At 38.3% G+C, this 15,829-nt stretch overlaps 1 protein-coding gene across 3 annotated transcripts in view; it reads right to left on the bottom strand.

The window, feature by feature from the left end:
- KIF13B (kinesin family member 13B) overlaps window positions 1–15,829 on the bottom strand; it is a 197,645-nt gene that overhangs the window by 71,838 nt on the left and 109,978 nt on the right. For all 3 annotated transcript variants that reach the window (XM_036104507.2, XM_036104508.2, XM_078069457.1), the window contains exons 15-21: window positions 13,382–13,468; window positions 11,682–11,872; window positions 10,983–11,193; window positions 9,921–10,083; window positions 6,187–6,333; window positions 4,521–4,670; window positions 4,093–4,221 (exon numbers count right to left, since the gene is read on the bottom strand). In XM_036104507.2, coding sequence (XP_035960400.1) covers window positions 4,093–4,221; window positions 4,521–4,670; window positions 6,187–6,333; window positions 9,921–10,083; window positions 10,983–11,193; window positions 11,682–11,872; window positions 13,382–13,468 — 1,078 coding nt within the window. The remainder of the gene's footprint in view (window positions 1–4,092; window positions 4,222–4,520; window positions 4,671–6,186; window positions 6,334–9,920; window positions 10,084–10,982; window positions 11,194–11,681; window positions 11,873–13,381; window positions 13,469–15,829) is intronic.

Genomic DNA, 15,829 nt, shown 5'->3' with positions numbered 1-15,829 from the left:
ACATAATGGGTAAGCAATGGTTGAGAACTCCTATTTTTTATTCATTTTTCCCAACAATGGCAACAAGAGTTTGAAACATTTAGATAGCAATTCCCCAACAGGCTACAAAAAGATAGATTGACTAATGCATTTCATCTGTCCAAACCTAACAGAGCAATCAGTGTTCAGCAATTAATTTTTTGTTCATTTTAAAAACCATCACTTTTTCATTAAGTGTTTAAAATTTTTTATTATATTCTTTAAGGTGAGACAATGTAATATTTGGGAAGATTACAAGATTTCTGTAGAACAGAGATCTAAATAAAACTCTCTGCCACATATCAGCTTCTGTTTTTGAGCAGATTAAATTCTTAGTTTTCTTAGGCTGAGATTTCTCCTATGTAAAACAGGATAGCTACCTAATGATACTGGCGTGAGGACTGACTATAACAATGGAATGAAATGAATGAAAACACATCCAAGCATTGAGTGGACAGATGTTGGAAACATACTTCTTTGTGATTAAATTCCATCGGAAAGCCAATATTTTTTTCTTAGAAATCAATCTCAATTTTAAGGTTGAAATAAATTATAAGATTTCATATGCTGACCTATATCCTAAAGGCAACTTATCAGGAATAAGAACTGCCAGGAATGAAGAATATCAGGAATGAGGAATACCCTGATATCCAGAACATAGTTTTTGTTTGTTTTTTGTTTTTTAAGTTTCTGCAAACAGAAATCAAAATCACCACAAGGTGTCAGAATACCACAGACTTTGACTTGCCACTGCTCAATATAAAGCCCAGGAATGTCAGAAGACATGCTGTTTGGGGTTTTAAAATATACTCATTTAATTTAATGTAATTTAAAATATCAGTATGTTAATATGTGCATACTTATTTTCATCACAGAAAAATAAAACCAGACTGCTTTTATAAGCTGGTGGTACTTATCGCCTATTATTGTTAAGTGTCCCAAACTGATTTCATTTTTTCCACCAATATTTTGTTTACTTTCATACAGTCTGTCTTCCTCCTTTTACATAAAAGACTATTACATGCTTAGAATACGGTCTCTAAAAACCACTTCCCACTGAAACGAGCCAGGTTCCTTGGAGAAATGGCTGATTCCAGGTCTGGGATAAGAAAGGTCCAGGATGGGACTAGAATATTCCTCATACCAGAAAGCGAGAAAGCTATCAGAGTCTATGACAGTTAGGGTTGTGTCAAAAGGACTCCAGAGAGGAGCCCACAGGCCAAAGATGGGATCATGTGAACTTTGATATAGGTAATAAATACACAGATTGAAACACATCAAGGGTGCCTGGGTGGCTCAGATGGTTAAGCGTCTGCCTTCGGCTCAGGTCATGATCCCAGGGTGCTGGGATCGAGTTCCGCATCAGGATCCCTGCTCAGCGGGGAGCTTGCTTCTCCCTCTGCCTCTCTCTCTCTCTGTCTCTTATGAATAAATAAATAAAATCTTAAAAAAAAAAAAAAGAAACACATCAAATATGCTTACACTGCAGAGTTCATAATGATATTTGGACTAAAAACAAAATCTCACTGGTCATTAGTAGGAAAACCAATTAATTATTTTGAAAATGAGGTTTTTTTAAAAGGAGAAAAGAACGGAGCATTTACCCCGCCTTTCCTATACAAAACTGTATCTCTGAGGAGCAAATACTTGATGTAATAGGACGATTCTTTCTAGAAAAGAATTCTAGCTAATAAATGACGGTTGACAGGATTATAGTATCATTCTTTTCTAACTCCTCATGAAATATCTAGGTATAATCAGCAAAAATTGCTAACATCCCCAAAACAACACCAGATATAATGTGCCTTCTGACGGAAGAACACACCATCACCTATAAAATGTCCTTGCTACCCCCTTTCCCTTATATCACCTTCATATCTAAATACCAATTTACAGCAAATACAGCTTAACACATTAAAAAATACAAATCAGCAAAATCAAGATTATGAGAAAATACAACAACCCAGTTTCTACGATAAATAAACTATAGGGTAAGAGAGAAAGAGCGAATGAGAGAGAGGAAGCAAGCAAGCACAAGTGCCCGCACCTAAAGATTAGGATAGATTTAAGAGACACATCAAAAAAGACAATCAAGGAAACTGACTGGGTATCTCATATTAAGGAAGTATTCATTTTTGTTTATGATATAATGGGTTTTTTAAAGTACTCTTCTTCTAGAGATAAATACTAAACTATTATAGATGAAATAAGATGTCTGGAATAGCTTCAAAATCACCCACGGGAAGGGGACAGCACAGACAGGCTTAGGCAGATGAATGAAATAAGACTGACCATGAGTTGATGTTGAGGGAGGGTGGGTGGAGATCAATAACACTTTTTTCACTACTTTTGTATATGTTTGCTATCTTCCACTAAAAAAAATCTCAAGATATTTTAACTTCATTTTTTTCTTAAAAAAAGCTTATGTTACCCAGGATATACTACTTTTTTTCAGTGATGACTTTCCCAAGCGAGACAATATCCTTGTACTGATGTCAACTTTCACACAGCTACATTTACTAGTCCATCACCTTTGAAATGGCCCGTTAGGGAATGATCAAGCCTACGTCTCAACCTTCGGTAATCCTATAACCTCAGAAAAAAATGTTCTAGAATCAAGAATAACACAAAGATTAACGTTTTAGTGAATTAAGAATTTTCCCCCACCTTCTGAAGCATCTGACTTAAATGTCTGAGGCCTTCTTAATACATGCAAAGACCCTTGAAAGGAGCCCATCTCTAACAGCTATGGCTTCCCCACAGCTTGCAGCGAATGTGTCACTTACTCCTTTCGGTATCAACTCCAATTCTAGAAATATTTACTGAGACACAGCACTGGACTGAGGATGGATGATGAAATTAGAGTTAAGTTTAGGCTTCTTTCACTGCACCTTTGAATGGCCTTCTTCTCACTCGTACACTGTTCCTATGACCCTTGTGGATTTCTCTTCCTCAAAAACCTTTTCACTGGTTCCTACAGTGATTCTCAACTGATGGCACACTGGCCCAGCTAGGGTGTGTTTGGAAAGGTCTGAGGGGAATTTTTTCATTGTCATAATGTGACAGAGGCAGCACTATCTACACCAATTGGGTAGGAGTTCAGGAATGTAATGACCTACTTAAAATCTACCTACCAATTATCCATGAAAAAAGCACAGCACCCTATGAAGACAGAGTTTTGCATAACATGCTCTCCTTCAAGTTCACTCTGAGTCTTGTTTCCAGAAATTTTCCTCAGACTTTACTTTCTGAATTAATTACCTCTCTTCTATGTCCCCAAATATCTCTTGTCTACCTCTCTCAGAGCACTTGGGTCACACGACATTGGAGTCTTCTGTTCACTTGTGTGTCCCTCTACACATACACACAAACTACACAGGCTGCTCCTTAAGAGAAGAAATCCTATCTTTTTCATCTTTATATTCCCAGTACGATGTCTGACAGATAACACTCAGCAGCGTTCATGAATGGCATACCTGGGAAGAACGGAAAGAGCAGGGTTTGAGACTGGCACATGCTGGAATAGCACACACAAAGGCACATGGGTGAAGAGGAACAAAAAACATGTGGAAAAACAGTGTGAAGAATGAGGTATAGTAGGAGCTTAGGAACAGAACCAGGGCCAGGATAAATCTTGAGCCTCAGCAGAAGTCAAGAGGTCCAATAGGAGGAGGAAATTTATGTGAAAAAACTGTGCTTCTCTAGAGAGAAGTTCAGATAAACATAAATCCATATAACTTTGGAGCAGAATGGTTCAGAAGAAAGAGGTGACTTATCCAAGGCTTCACAAAAGCAGGTGGAAGTACCTAGCTAACTGGTTAGTACCTGTGAGGTACCTCACAGTGGAAGTACCGAGCTAACTGGTACCTGTGAAGTACCTCACAGTGGAAGTACCTAGCTAACTGGTAAATCAGTACATATAATGAATATGGTCTCTGTAATACCAATTCTAAAGATTTACTTAGAGACAGATATTTTCAAAATTCGACAAGAACACAATATTTATTGTCTAAATAGCCACAATCCTCAAAATCAACTACACTTCCACTACTTCTAAATGAAACTGGGACTTACCATGCACACGAGTCTGTTTTCCTGGGTTTCCTTATCACAGGAGAGATCTGTGGTGTCATCACCTCCAGCAATTCTTTCCCCAATGTCACCACTTATTCGCATCACCTCGACATGCAGCCGACCTGCCACCTAGAACAACAGAGGAGAAGCAGGTATTCTTTCCAGATTTTGTTTTTTCTTCTGTTTTAGAGTTAAATGGTTGGGTTAATGGTAAATGAGAATTTAGAAGCCTAGGTCCTAACAGTTACTTTCCCTCAAAGTACATGGAATAATCACCACCAAGCAGATGGAAACACAGGTATTATTAATAATACACATAAATAGCACTTGTCATTATTAATGAAAAAGAGTCACAACAATATACTATAACCACCCTACTGTTTCTTAAACTTTTCTCTGAAGGACACAAGGCATGAAGAGAAACTAACCTCTCCTTTCTGGTTGACAATTGGAACAGCATACTGTAACTTCACATCATAGAAGAGGGACTCGAGGAAAACATTCGCCACCCCAATGAGACTGTGATTTTCCTGCTCATCATAGAATGGATCAGCACGCTTGAAGTAAGACCGTATGAGCTTTAAAGAGATTTGGAACATCACAACTTCAGAAATCACTTAAAATAAATTAATTCAACCTACTACCACTTTTTGATGGCCTCTCATAAAGTCATTAAACTTAGCTTAAGCACAGCACTGGATTACACGACTCTCTCTTCCTCACTCCCATTAGAATGGTGGTCAGCATACTTCACCCATGACAGCCATCTCATAATACATCATTATGTTTATCACTTCTCCTTTATTTGGAAATCTTGGCATGAAAATAGAGAAAACCAATTGACTAGAAAAAGAAGTCGAGTGTACAAAAGTACTCTTTAGTTTTCACTCCCATTTATTCCACTTGTTCCTGCCAAATCATAAGATGCATTGCCACTAACGAGAGCTGACCCCCTTACATGAGAGTAGTTTGCTTTTTTGTAATTTGTTAATGTTGTTTTATTTCTGGGCTGAAATACAAGAGGAGTATAGAAGAAAGAGGGGGAAAAAATTTTAAGAAAAAATGTCATCTAATGATAAAAAGTCATTTTTATTGATGATAATCTGGAAAACATATTTTTTTAAAAAACAAGAGGCTAAAAAAAATAAAAATAAAAAACAAGAGACTAAAAAGTAAACAACTCTATGTGGAAACAAGACCAGCAGGGTTGAAAACTGTAAAAATATACATAATATGCATTTCTGTTTTAAAATATGCACAAGTACATGGTTGACCTAAATGGGAAAACCTGCAACTTGAGGAGAAAGTTCCAGAGTACAGCTCTACAGCACCTACTTTAGAATCAGAACTCCTTCCAAATCTGCTCTTAATAGTACAAATATTAAGATACCACTAATGTTCTATTTAAAAGAGATATTGTAGGTTTCTATTTGCGAGATTAAATGTGTGGAGAAATGGGAAGAGAGATAATAAGGCATGGTCTCTGTCCTAAGTAAATTCACGGTCCAGTACAGAAGTACACACGTGACACCAACAGATGTCAGAACGGAATGTAGAAGATTCTACTAGAAATCCAGAGAACACAAAATGAGGAGAAGAAAGAAGATGCCAGAAAAATAGATTATTTTTGATAATTATTATTTTTGTCTTCGTTTATGTTTTTTTATTATATTATGTTAATCACCATACATTACATCATTAGTTTTTGATGTAGTGTTCCATGATTCACTGTTTGCATATAACACCCAGTGCTCCATTCAATACGTGCCCTCTTTAATACCCATCACCAGGCTAGCCCATCACCCACCCCCCTCCCCTCTAGAACCTATGGAAAGAGCCAAGATGTCTATCGACAGATGAATGGATAAAGAAGATGTGGTATATATATACAATGGAATATTACGCAGCCATTTAATAATTATTATTAAGATTCTTGATTAGCCAAACAATTTAGAGGATTAAAATAAATATTATTCTAGAAACAGGATTCCTATGTTAGCAGAATGAACAATTCTTCCCTAAAATGGGTAGTCTCCTTCCTGCTTGGTTTCTTCTATGACTACCAGTTCCGTAATTTTTCTCAAGAGAACTTACCGGGGTATCTTCTTCACACTCTTTCCACTCCTGATAAAGGTCTCTCATATCCAGCAACCTGTTGTCCAGTTTTTCTAGAGACCAAATCTGTTTTCCTTTTCCTTTTCTTCTCACCTGGATTGCAGGTTCACTAAGAAGAGAGCCTCGCTGTAAAACAGTAAGAGTGACCATGTGAAACACAAAGATATCCACCATGGAAGCCAACCCTGAACATTCTACACCCATCAGTCAAATGTCATCAACCAAAATGGAATTTCTATCCTTCTCTAGTCAGTTCACTGCAAAACTTCTCAGGAACCTTTTAAGCTTAATATAATGCCATTATATTCAATTGTAATCAAAATTTAAATTTAAGTATATAAATTAGATGTAATTTAAAAAGTAAATTTATATAGTAAATTATTCATATAGTAGGTTATTCGTATAGTAAATGGGATATAAATTTAAATTTAAAACCCCAAACACTAAAAAAAAATAAAATAAAATAAAAAAATAAAAAAAAATAAAACCCCAAAGACTAAATCATGTTTAATGGGAAATTAAAAAGGTTTTATTCAGGCCACCATCTGACCAGAGAGTATCTGTGGGTAGAAAAAGAGTCATAAGCATTGAATGGCAAGGGAAAGTCTGCTGGGATTGATAGCTAAGAAATGATCTTTTACCTTTCAAAAGTTTGAATTTAAAAAATTTTTTGCGAGGTGCCTGGGTGGCTCAGTTGTTAGGCATCTGCCTTCGGCTCAGGTCATGATCCCAGGGTCCTGGGATCGAGCCCCGCATCAGGCTCACTGCTCTGCAGGAAGCCTGCTTCTCCCTCTCCCACTCCCCCTGCTTGTGTTCCTCACTATCTCATTCTCTCTCTCTGTCAAATAAATAAATAAATAATTTTTTTTTTGAATGGGTAGTATCTTAATGTGGTACAAAACACAAAATGTTTAGAAGAGCAAACTGTGAAAAGAATCCCCATTTACCCATTTGGAGGCAACAAATGATATCAATCTGTAAATACACGTAGTTTAAATTTAAAATTAAAAAAACAGTATGAACTAGATAGAGATGCTGGTCATACAACACTGAAAGGACAAAATGCCACTGAACTGTTCACTTTTTTTTTTAAAGAAAGATGGGGGGAGGGGCAGAGGAAGAGAGAGAGAATCTTAGGCAGGTTCCACACCCAGCACCCAGCACAGAGCCCCCAACTCGCAACATGATCTCACGACCCTGAGATCATGACCTGAACCAAGAGTTGGACTCTTAACCAACTGAGCCACCCAGGTGCCCCGGAACTATTCACTTTAAAATGTTTGTGTTATGTGTTATTTCACCAGAAAAAACCTAGAATTTAATGAAGTTTTTCCAGCTTGTAAAAGCAATGTGGGTGTTTTGTTTTGTTTTTTTAAGATTTTATTTATTTATTTTAGAGACAGAGAGAGAGCACAAGTGGGAGGGGCAGAGGAAGAAGGAGAGAGAGAATCTCAAGCAGACTCCACACTGAGCTCAGGGCCTGACACGAGGCTCAATGTGAGCTGAAACCAAGAGTTGGACGCCCAACTGACTGTGCCATCCAAGTGCCCCAAAGCAATGTGTTTTAATATAGAAAGTTTTAAAACCACAAGTAGAAAATAAAAATACCCCTGTGTATCTCCCCCAGAGAGACATACCTATCAGTTATCAGTTTAGATTTATTGCATAATTTATCAACTGTTTGGATAGGTCTACTCAGGACTTTAGGGAATTGTGAAATACATTGATGTTGCTTTACCATTTCGCCTATAATGATTTTCAAAGAAACGGAATTTACATAATGAAACAAAGATTCTGAATTCTGAAGCTCAAAAACTGCCATTCTCTCATACTCTAAACGTCCTTCTACCTCTACCTTTAATACCCATCACCAGGCTTTAATACCCATCAGCAGGCACTCAGCCTGCTAGGGAATAAATACAAAAAGCTCATCAGGGATCCACATGGAGTGGTACCACAGGTGGAGAATGCTAGAACGGGGAGGAAACAGCAGCCAGCAATATCCTGCAGCATCATGACTTGGCCCTCCAGCAACTACTAACAAGAACTGGAAAAAAGAAAAAAAAAAAGGAATTTCTGCCTCTTACCAAAATCACGAGAGAGAGGTGAGTACAAGGCCAAGAGTAAGACCAGAACAAACAATAGTGCTCACAGCAAGGGCAAGACATTAAGTGAAATGGAAGCTTTCAAGTACCAAAAACAAAAGGTCTTATTGGATAAAAGAGGAAAGACCCAGCCTGAGTTAAAAAAGTCTCTCTCCTTAAGAAATACTTCCTTGTCCAGCTCCTCTCTCTGGGTGAGATCTGAAAATACTAATCTATTAAATCAATAGTAGTAGTGTAGATTAGTAGCCATTAACATGTTAACAATGGCTGCCGTGACCCCAGCGATGTGCTTCATCTCTACCAGCCATGCAAACAGCCCCAGAACACACTATCAGCTGTCTACGAGAGAGGGAGGCCCAAAATGACTTGCGTCACTTCTAGGTACTGACTTGGCTGCCCGGAGGCACGGCTGCTCCTTCCAACGAAGCCTGAGCCAGGATACACAGAAAAGGGCTACAGACAGTCATGCTGCATGGGGAAAAAATGGTTATGTTTCTGTTTTTCCAATTCAAACACTACAGAATGGAAGAAGACCTTGCTCTGCTCAGTCTTCTAGAAGAATCTAAGCCCATGATTGGCTTTCCTCTACCTCTTTTTTGGCTGAGTGCCATTGCACCTGTGGTTTGCCCTACAAATGCCAACAAGCAAAATAAAGTTCTAAGTTCAGATCACACACAGAACATGTATCAAGAGACAAGTCTCCATAGAGCAGTGAGTGCATCACGTTCACAATACCTATATTACTCAAAACATTAAGCATCCCTATTTGCCAAATATCTACTCTGTGAAAACAATGACCTTGAGGCTGGGATGCCACAAGAAAAAGAAAGATGTGGTCCTTGCTACCAAATCAGAATAGAACACGCAAGCATCCATTAAAGCTTTGTTGTGTCAAATACTGTGGGAGAAACAAAGCACATGGACCCTCAAAATATATATTCTATGTACCATCATAGTAAAATTCTATGTACCATCAAAAATTATGTATGAATATGACTGAGAGCTAGAAAAGGGCCTAAATAACAAAGAAAAGAAAACAACTGGATGGCTAGGATAGAAAATTTTGATGGGACTTTCTCCCTACAATTTATTAAATGGTTATTACATTATGCCAAAAAAAAAAAAAAAATGATTTGTGATCATGAATACACACATGAAACAACCAATAAACAGTTTTGCAGAGCAATCTATTAGCAAGTGAAAATAACATGATACACGTAAACTAAACACGGAACTTAGGGGAGGGGGGTTGGAGGGTGGTAACAGAATGAAGGAGAAAAACCACTTTCTGAAGATTCATCAGGAAAGACTTCCCAGAAATCATAGAAACAGACTGAAGAAAGGAAGCTGAGTGAAATAAATTGGTGGGGTGTGGTGGGAAGAGGTGGAGAGGGTATTCTAGTGGACAAAGGACACATACACACAAAGGCAGAGAATTAAAAGCAAATAAATTCTACTCGAGAGAGGAGAACAAGTCCAAAAGGATGCAGACTGTAGAAAGTGTAAGTGGGGTTGAGGGCAAGCCCACTGGTGTTTAAATACCACTGGTGAAACAGACAACAGTTTTCTCCAGTGGTTCTCTGTCTCTTCCATTAACGACAACCTCACCTTCCTGTTGGCATCGAGGCTGGAGGTTGGAATCTGCAGGGTTACTTTATACTCTGTTCTTTTATCCAGTTCCTCTGCAATGTAACTAGCTTCTCTCACCAACAGATTGGCTTTCACAATTTGTTCCCTCAGCCTCATCAGGCTGTTATTCAGCGTTGCTTCTCTTTAAAAAAAAAAGGTGGGGGGGCGGATAACTATCAAGCAGCACATCAGAATATTATGTAGTACATAATATGTTAATGCCAAACTGCGAACCAAGCTTTACAACTGCCTTGTGCACGCAGGGACTATATTACTGACACCGACCCATGCACGCGCTTGCATCTGGGCTATATTGTTTAAGTACTGGCACACGCTCGTGTAACAAGCTGGCCGTTGATTAGGACAGTGCCTCAAAAACTTGACTGTGTATAAAAATCACCCAGGGATCTTGATAAACTAAAGATCTTGACTCACTAGGTCTGGGGTGGGGCCTGATACACTATATTTCTATCAATCTCCACCTGATTAGAGATGCTGCCTGTCTGCAGACCAAACTTTTGAAGAGCCAGAGGTTAGTTAAGTACAGTCTGTAACCATGGATGAGACGTTGTAGTGCAATGCTAATTAGCCCATACAGAGTTCAAACTTGCAATCTGCATCTCACTAGCACCATGCTTTACCTACCTGAGCTAATCAGTCCAGATAACCACCTTTCTTTTTTTTTTTTCCCTTTTTTTAAAAAGCATCTACCCAAGCTTCAGAACCTAAGGTATAATACAATGATAAAGTATAACTTCTAAGTACAAATACTTGTTTATTCAAATCCAAAAGCCATACAAACTAAAATGGGGCAGCACCTAACATGGGCAACTTTAAATAAATCAATATAGATTGGTAATTCCCGTTTTTCTCAAAAATGAAAAAAAAAAAAAAGCCAAATGGTTCTTAAGCTGTAACACTCTCTCTTAATATAATTCTTTTTCAAGTAATGTCTAGATTTCTCCATACTGTATCATACCTAGGTGAGGTAAAGTGTTGAGCATATGCTATGCACACGTAATAAAGGCCCCATGCACCTACCTCTCTTCGGCCCACTGTCTCAACCGCTGTTGAGCACTGGGTGAGTGGAAAGAAAACCTGTCCCCACTACGACAGTTCTGTTTCTCAGGAGATAGCCTTCTTCGTAGCTGCTCCAATTCATGTTCATACATAAGCCTCTGGCGCTCCAATGCAGATCGTTTTTCTTCTTCATGCTGTTGTTCTAGGCTGTTCAATATGGACTGCATTGGATCTAAATAAGGTTTTTTTAGAAGGTAAAAATGAATGAAAGGTCACAGTACAACACAATAGATTTCAAATGTGGTTCTATACTGCTGTTTGGCATCCTAATTAGTAAATGAAGATTCTTGAAGACAGTCTGGAATAAACTCAGTGTTCCTTACTCCCCATTCCTCATCATATCATCTCTTCTGTCAAATACATGCTGAACTGTCTTCCACAGAGGAAAAGCAGGTCTAGTGTATGTACTACACATAACCTAAGAGTGACACTGGCAGTCAAATTTCAAACCTGAGAAATTCTATCAGTGAGAACAAAGTTGGCAGTGATTAGTACTCAAGGCTAAAAGAATGAAAAGTTTTTATAAATGTAATAAATTAAAAGAATATAGAGAATAACATAAAGATTTCCTTTTTTGTTAACATTTAAAAGGTCTCAATCATAAACATTTTTAACTTTCCATCAACTTTAAAAGACTCTAAAATGCACAGATCTGCTCACCATTACTACCCAGAGCTTTCATGGTAACTTCCATTTGCGCATATTCATAATTGAAGTTGATTTCACTGGACACCTCACTGGAGGAGTCTCCGTCTACATCGAGCTGCTCAGAACTGGTATCATTCTTCATGGAGGTGTCATGTTCCTCATCCTCTCGATCTGCTTTCTTTTTCCTTTTAGGCAAATTCAGTCTTGGGGGAGGGGAAGAATATTATTTTTAAAATAAAGATACGCACTTATTCCATTCATTAAATACTGGCATTTGCTAGATGCCAAGGGGGTACCGTGTAAGTGTAAGGCAATTACTACACTCTGGAATTTTATCCTCTAGTAGTAGAAATAAACACACATGCATGCACAAATAGTTACAACAGACCATGTGACTCGGGGCCACATGACTGTGACAAGCTAGGTGTTGAAGAAAAGCTGAGGACCGCTGGAATAACAACGGAAAAGATGACAGAGTAGGAAGTCATTTGAGCTGAGCTTTACAAGTGGGAACAACATGAGAAGAGACGTGGAAATGGAAACTCTCATAGTCTCTGGAGAAATTATGAATACAACAACATAGGGACACACAAAATTTGTATAGCAGAAGTTATGGGAGATAATGATGGAAAGATCAACGCAACTCAAACTATGAAGGCTTTGAAAACCAAGCCAAGAAGTTTACACCTGATTTAGTTTGAGAAGGAAGAAAAAGAAAAATATTTTCTGCACACTTTGTGCCCCTCTACCCTTTCTTCAGTAATCAAAATATCGACTGGCCCACAAGCAAAGGATCTCCATTAGCCATAAGAAAAGTCAGTCTGATACCCCAAGCATGGTGACCAGTGACAGGAAGAGGAACAGACCAGGACTGTAGTTCTGTACAATCTCCAGCCCGCCCTTCCCTGGCAACACAACACCAGTTTTCTATGGAAAACACTGTGTGCAGTCCCAGCACAGGCTTTCTCAGCCTCCCTTGTAGTTAAGAGGCAAATTCTAGCAAATGAGACAAAAATGGAAGATTGCTGGGGGCTCTAGGAAGACTTCTGCTTTTTCTGATCAAGCAGATAAGGCTAGTACCACCTTCTCCCTCATTCTCTTCATATGTGCCTGGATGCTGCTTTGATACCTGGAGCGGCGTGGCCATCTTTAGACCACAGGGAAATGCCAAGACAAGGAGACAGTGACAAGCCTTCTGCCGTGACAGTTTTGAGAGGCTTAGCCAAGGCCAACAACCATCCACCTTTGGATTTCTTATTTGGTCAGTGAAACAAACTGTTTAAGCCATTACAGTCAAGTTTGCCATTACTTGCAGCCGAAAACATTCCTAAATAAAATACGAACTTTATTTTATGAATAAGGAAACTAAAACTACTCTTTTCCAATAAAAAATAAACAAATAAAAAGGTGAGCAAGTCAGAAAAAAAAAAATTAATGAATTCTTACACCAGATGGCAAAACAATCATCTTGCACTGGGAAATAAAAAGGAAAAAAATAAGTAAGTAAACTCCTTATTTTTCCTGAGAGTATTGTTCACATGTCTCTCAGGCTCAAAGCATACAATGAACAAATCATATACAGTCAGTAAATACATATGTACAAAATAATGTATACTTTTTATGGAGTTAATTTTACCTTCCAATATACATTCTTCTGTTTCAAAGTATAATCTTCAATAATCTCTCTTTAAGAGCCATGAATAATGTCATACCTGAAGAAGTGGTTGTTTCCCCATAATATCCTGTCCCCGTGGTGGAGTTGTATAGGACTAGATACTGAAGAGCCATTTACAAATGTTCTGAGGGCGAGAAGAGGTCAATGCAAACAATGCTTATCATGTTTTCTCCTTTAATTATCCCATACTATAGAGATCTATTTACTAGGAAAAATGAAATAATCAATTCCCCTGCCCTCAGTGAACTTTATTTGTATTTACTTCTCTGCTAAGAAATGCTTGCAGTACTAAATATAATCAATTATTATCCTCTACTTTTCAAAGTTCCAAATTTGTTATATAGCATATTAAGGAGTAAATATGGAGCCTTTACAGCCAACAGTAAAAAGCTGGTAGCAATATACATTACAACTCAAATTAGTATGTCTAATCTACATGAATAGTAAGAGTCAATCAACCAACCAGACTCTAGAAATGTAAGAAATGAGACCTATGCTAAATGCTTCTGTAACTTCCTAGAGCACAGAAAAACGTTCATATTCTATCAATGTATAAAAGATTTATAAGGTCCACTTGACTGGTTATCTTGACAATGGAGTTCAACAGAAGGGTGGATGGAAGGATATAAAGGGAAGAATTTGCAGGGGCAGGAAATGTACAAAAATTTGCATACCACTATAAGACTGATATTCCTGGAATACCAGTTTTATCAAGCCTCTCTCCTGCTGAAGGACTCATTTGCTTAGACATAGCATAAAGGCCCTACAAAAGGAAGCCCTATTTATCTCTTCCTTTCTTTCCCCCTTCTAGTGAATTCTCAACTCCAGCCAAAAAAAAGGTTTATGTTCTGTCCACTAAACATGATTGATTGACTCTTCTTTCAAAGCCAGGCTTATTCCAGTCCTGCAACCTGGAATCCTGGAATAGAGTTCCTGCCCTCCCCATTCTCCCCACCAAGTCCTACTCAGCTTTCAAAGCCCAGGTGGTTTCTGCTTCCTCTGTAAAAGCTGCTCGTCACTCCAGCCAATAGTGTCTTAGTTTCTTTACTGTCCTAAAGCACTTAACTGGCTTTATATTGCTAGTTACTTTTTATGTATATGCATATACATAAAATCCTACTCTCTATATCCGGATTTCACTTACCATGTGGGTTTTTAAACACTAAAAGTAACTGGTCCTCCTATAGGCTGATTATTCAAAGCCATGAGCTCAAAAATTATATTAAGAGGGAACCTACTAAAATTAGCAGATTTTAGCCTTTCTGACACAAATTCCGTAAATACAATGAGGAGTTCAATTAAAGGCAAACATATATAGAGGCTAATTTTTAAAAGCCACAGCAGTTAAGCCATAGTTAGTAAATAAAAGCATGATTATAATCACAGTTTTCAAAGTGTGGTCTCTGTGGGGTCCCCAAGATCAAAGCTATTTTTATAATAACGCTAACTTGCCCTTTTCACCGTGTTGACATTTGTACCAACAATGAGTGAAACTGCTAGTGTTTTAGCACAAACCAAGACAGCAGCACCAAACATTACTAGTAGTCACTGGACGACTCACTGCCACACACTCACAATTTTTAAAAAATGTTTCCTTTGAGGATGTCCTTGATGAAACAGTAAAAATTATTACTTTTTAAAAATCCTGACCCTGAGTACACAATTTTTTAAACATTTTGGGTGACAAAACAAGAAGTACATAAAAAGCACTGTGTTCATTCACACCAGAGTATGAGGACTGTCCTGAGCAAAAGACATACACAAAGTGGTATCTGGGGCAGCCATTTTTTTGAAAACGGACAAAGCGAGGAAATGCCAACTGTAAATTTCAAGTGAAAATTGGGAGTTTGGAAACTGTGTCAATGTCCTTCACCCAAAGACCACTAGGAGCATTCCTGAAGCTGAACAAGCTGGGCTGATTCCTCATGCACAAGTAGAAGACACGGTCGCAGGAAGCATGGGGTGTCTCAGTGACAGTGTGCTCGGAAGGACTGCTGCAGGATTTGGGCTTTAGCCGGACAACTTGGCAAAGGCTCTGAGAGAGAGCGGTTCTGTATGTGTTGGATGCTGTCAGAAAGCCGGAGTACTTTTATGATTGGGCATTTCAAAAAAATCTTATCTATGAGAGGGGAGACTAGAATGAGGATAAAGTTGTGCCTGGTAAAGAAGTAATCACTCACCTCAGCCAAGAGAAGGTATTTGGTATGTGACAGAGTGACCCTGGTTTTTGTCTGTGCTGAAACAAAATTATTATGTGGCCTGCTTTGTCATATTTTATCACAGCTTCAGAGTAACCTTGCCTAAGGTTGGTATTCTGTGAGACTATTTAATAGGAGAATAGCATGCCCAGGCTGGGAGTGCCAGGCCCAGCTTCTGCTGTTCTTTCCTCTTCCTCATTTGCATCCTTCACCATGAGCTGGATAGCTTCCCAATATTTAGACTTTCTGGATAAAATTAGTAATGATATTTTTTAAAGATTTATTTA

Source organism: Halichoerus grypus, chromosome 3 (genome assembly GCF_964656455.1).
Source record: "Halichoerus grypus chromosome 3, mHalGry1.hap1.1, whole genome shotgun sequence".
Classification (NCBI taxonomy): Eukaryota; Metazoa; Chordata; class Mammalia; order Carnivora; family Phocidae; genus Halichoerus; species Halichoerus grypus.
Note: the sequence above shows the minus strand (reverse complement) of the source record. Positions and strands in the feature narration are given on the sequence as shown.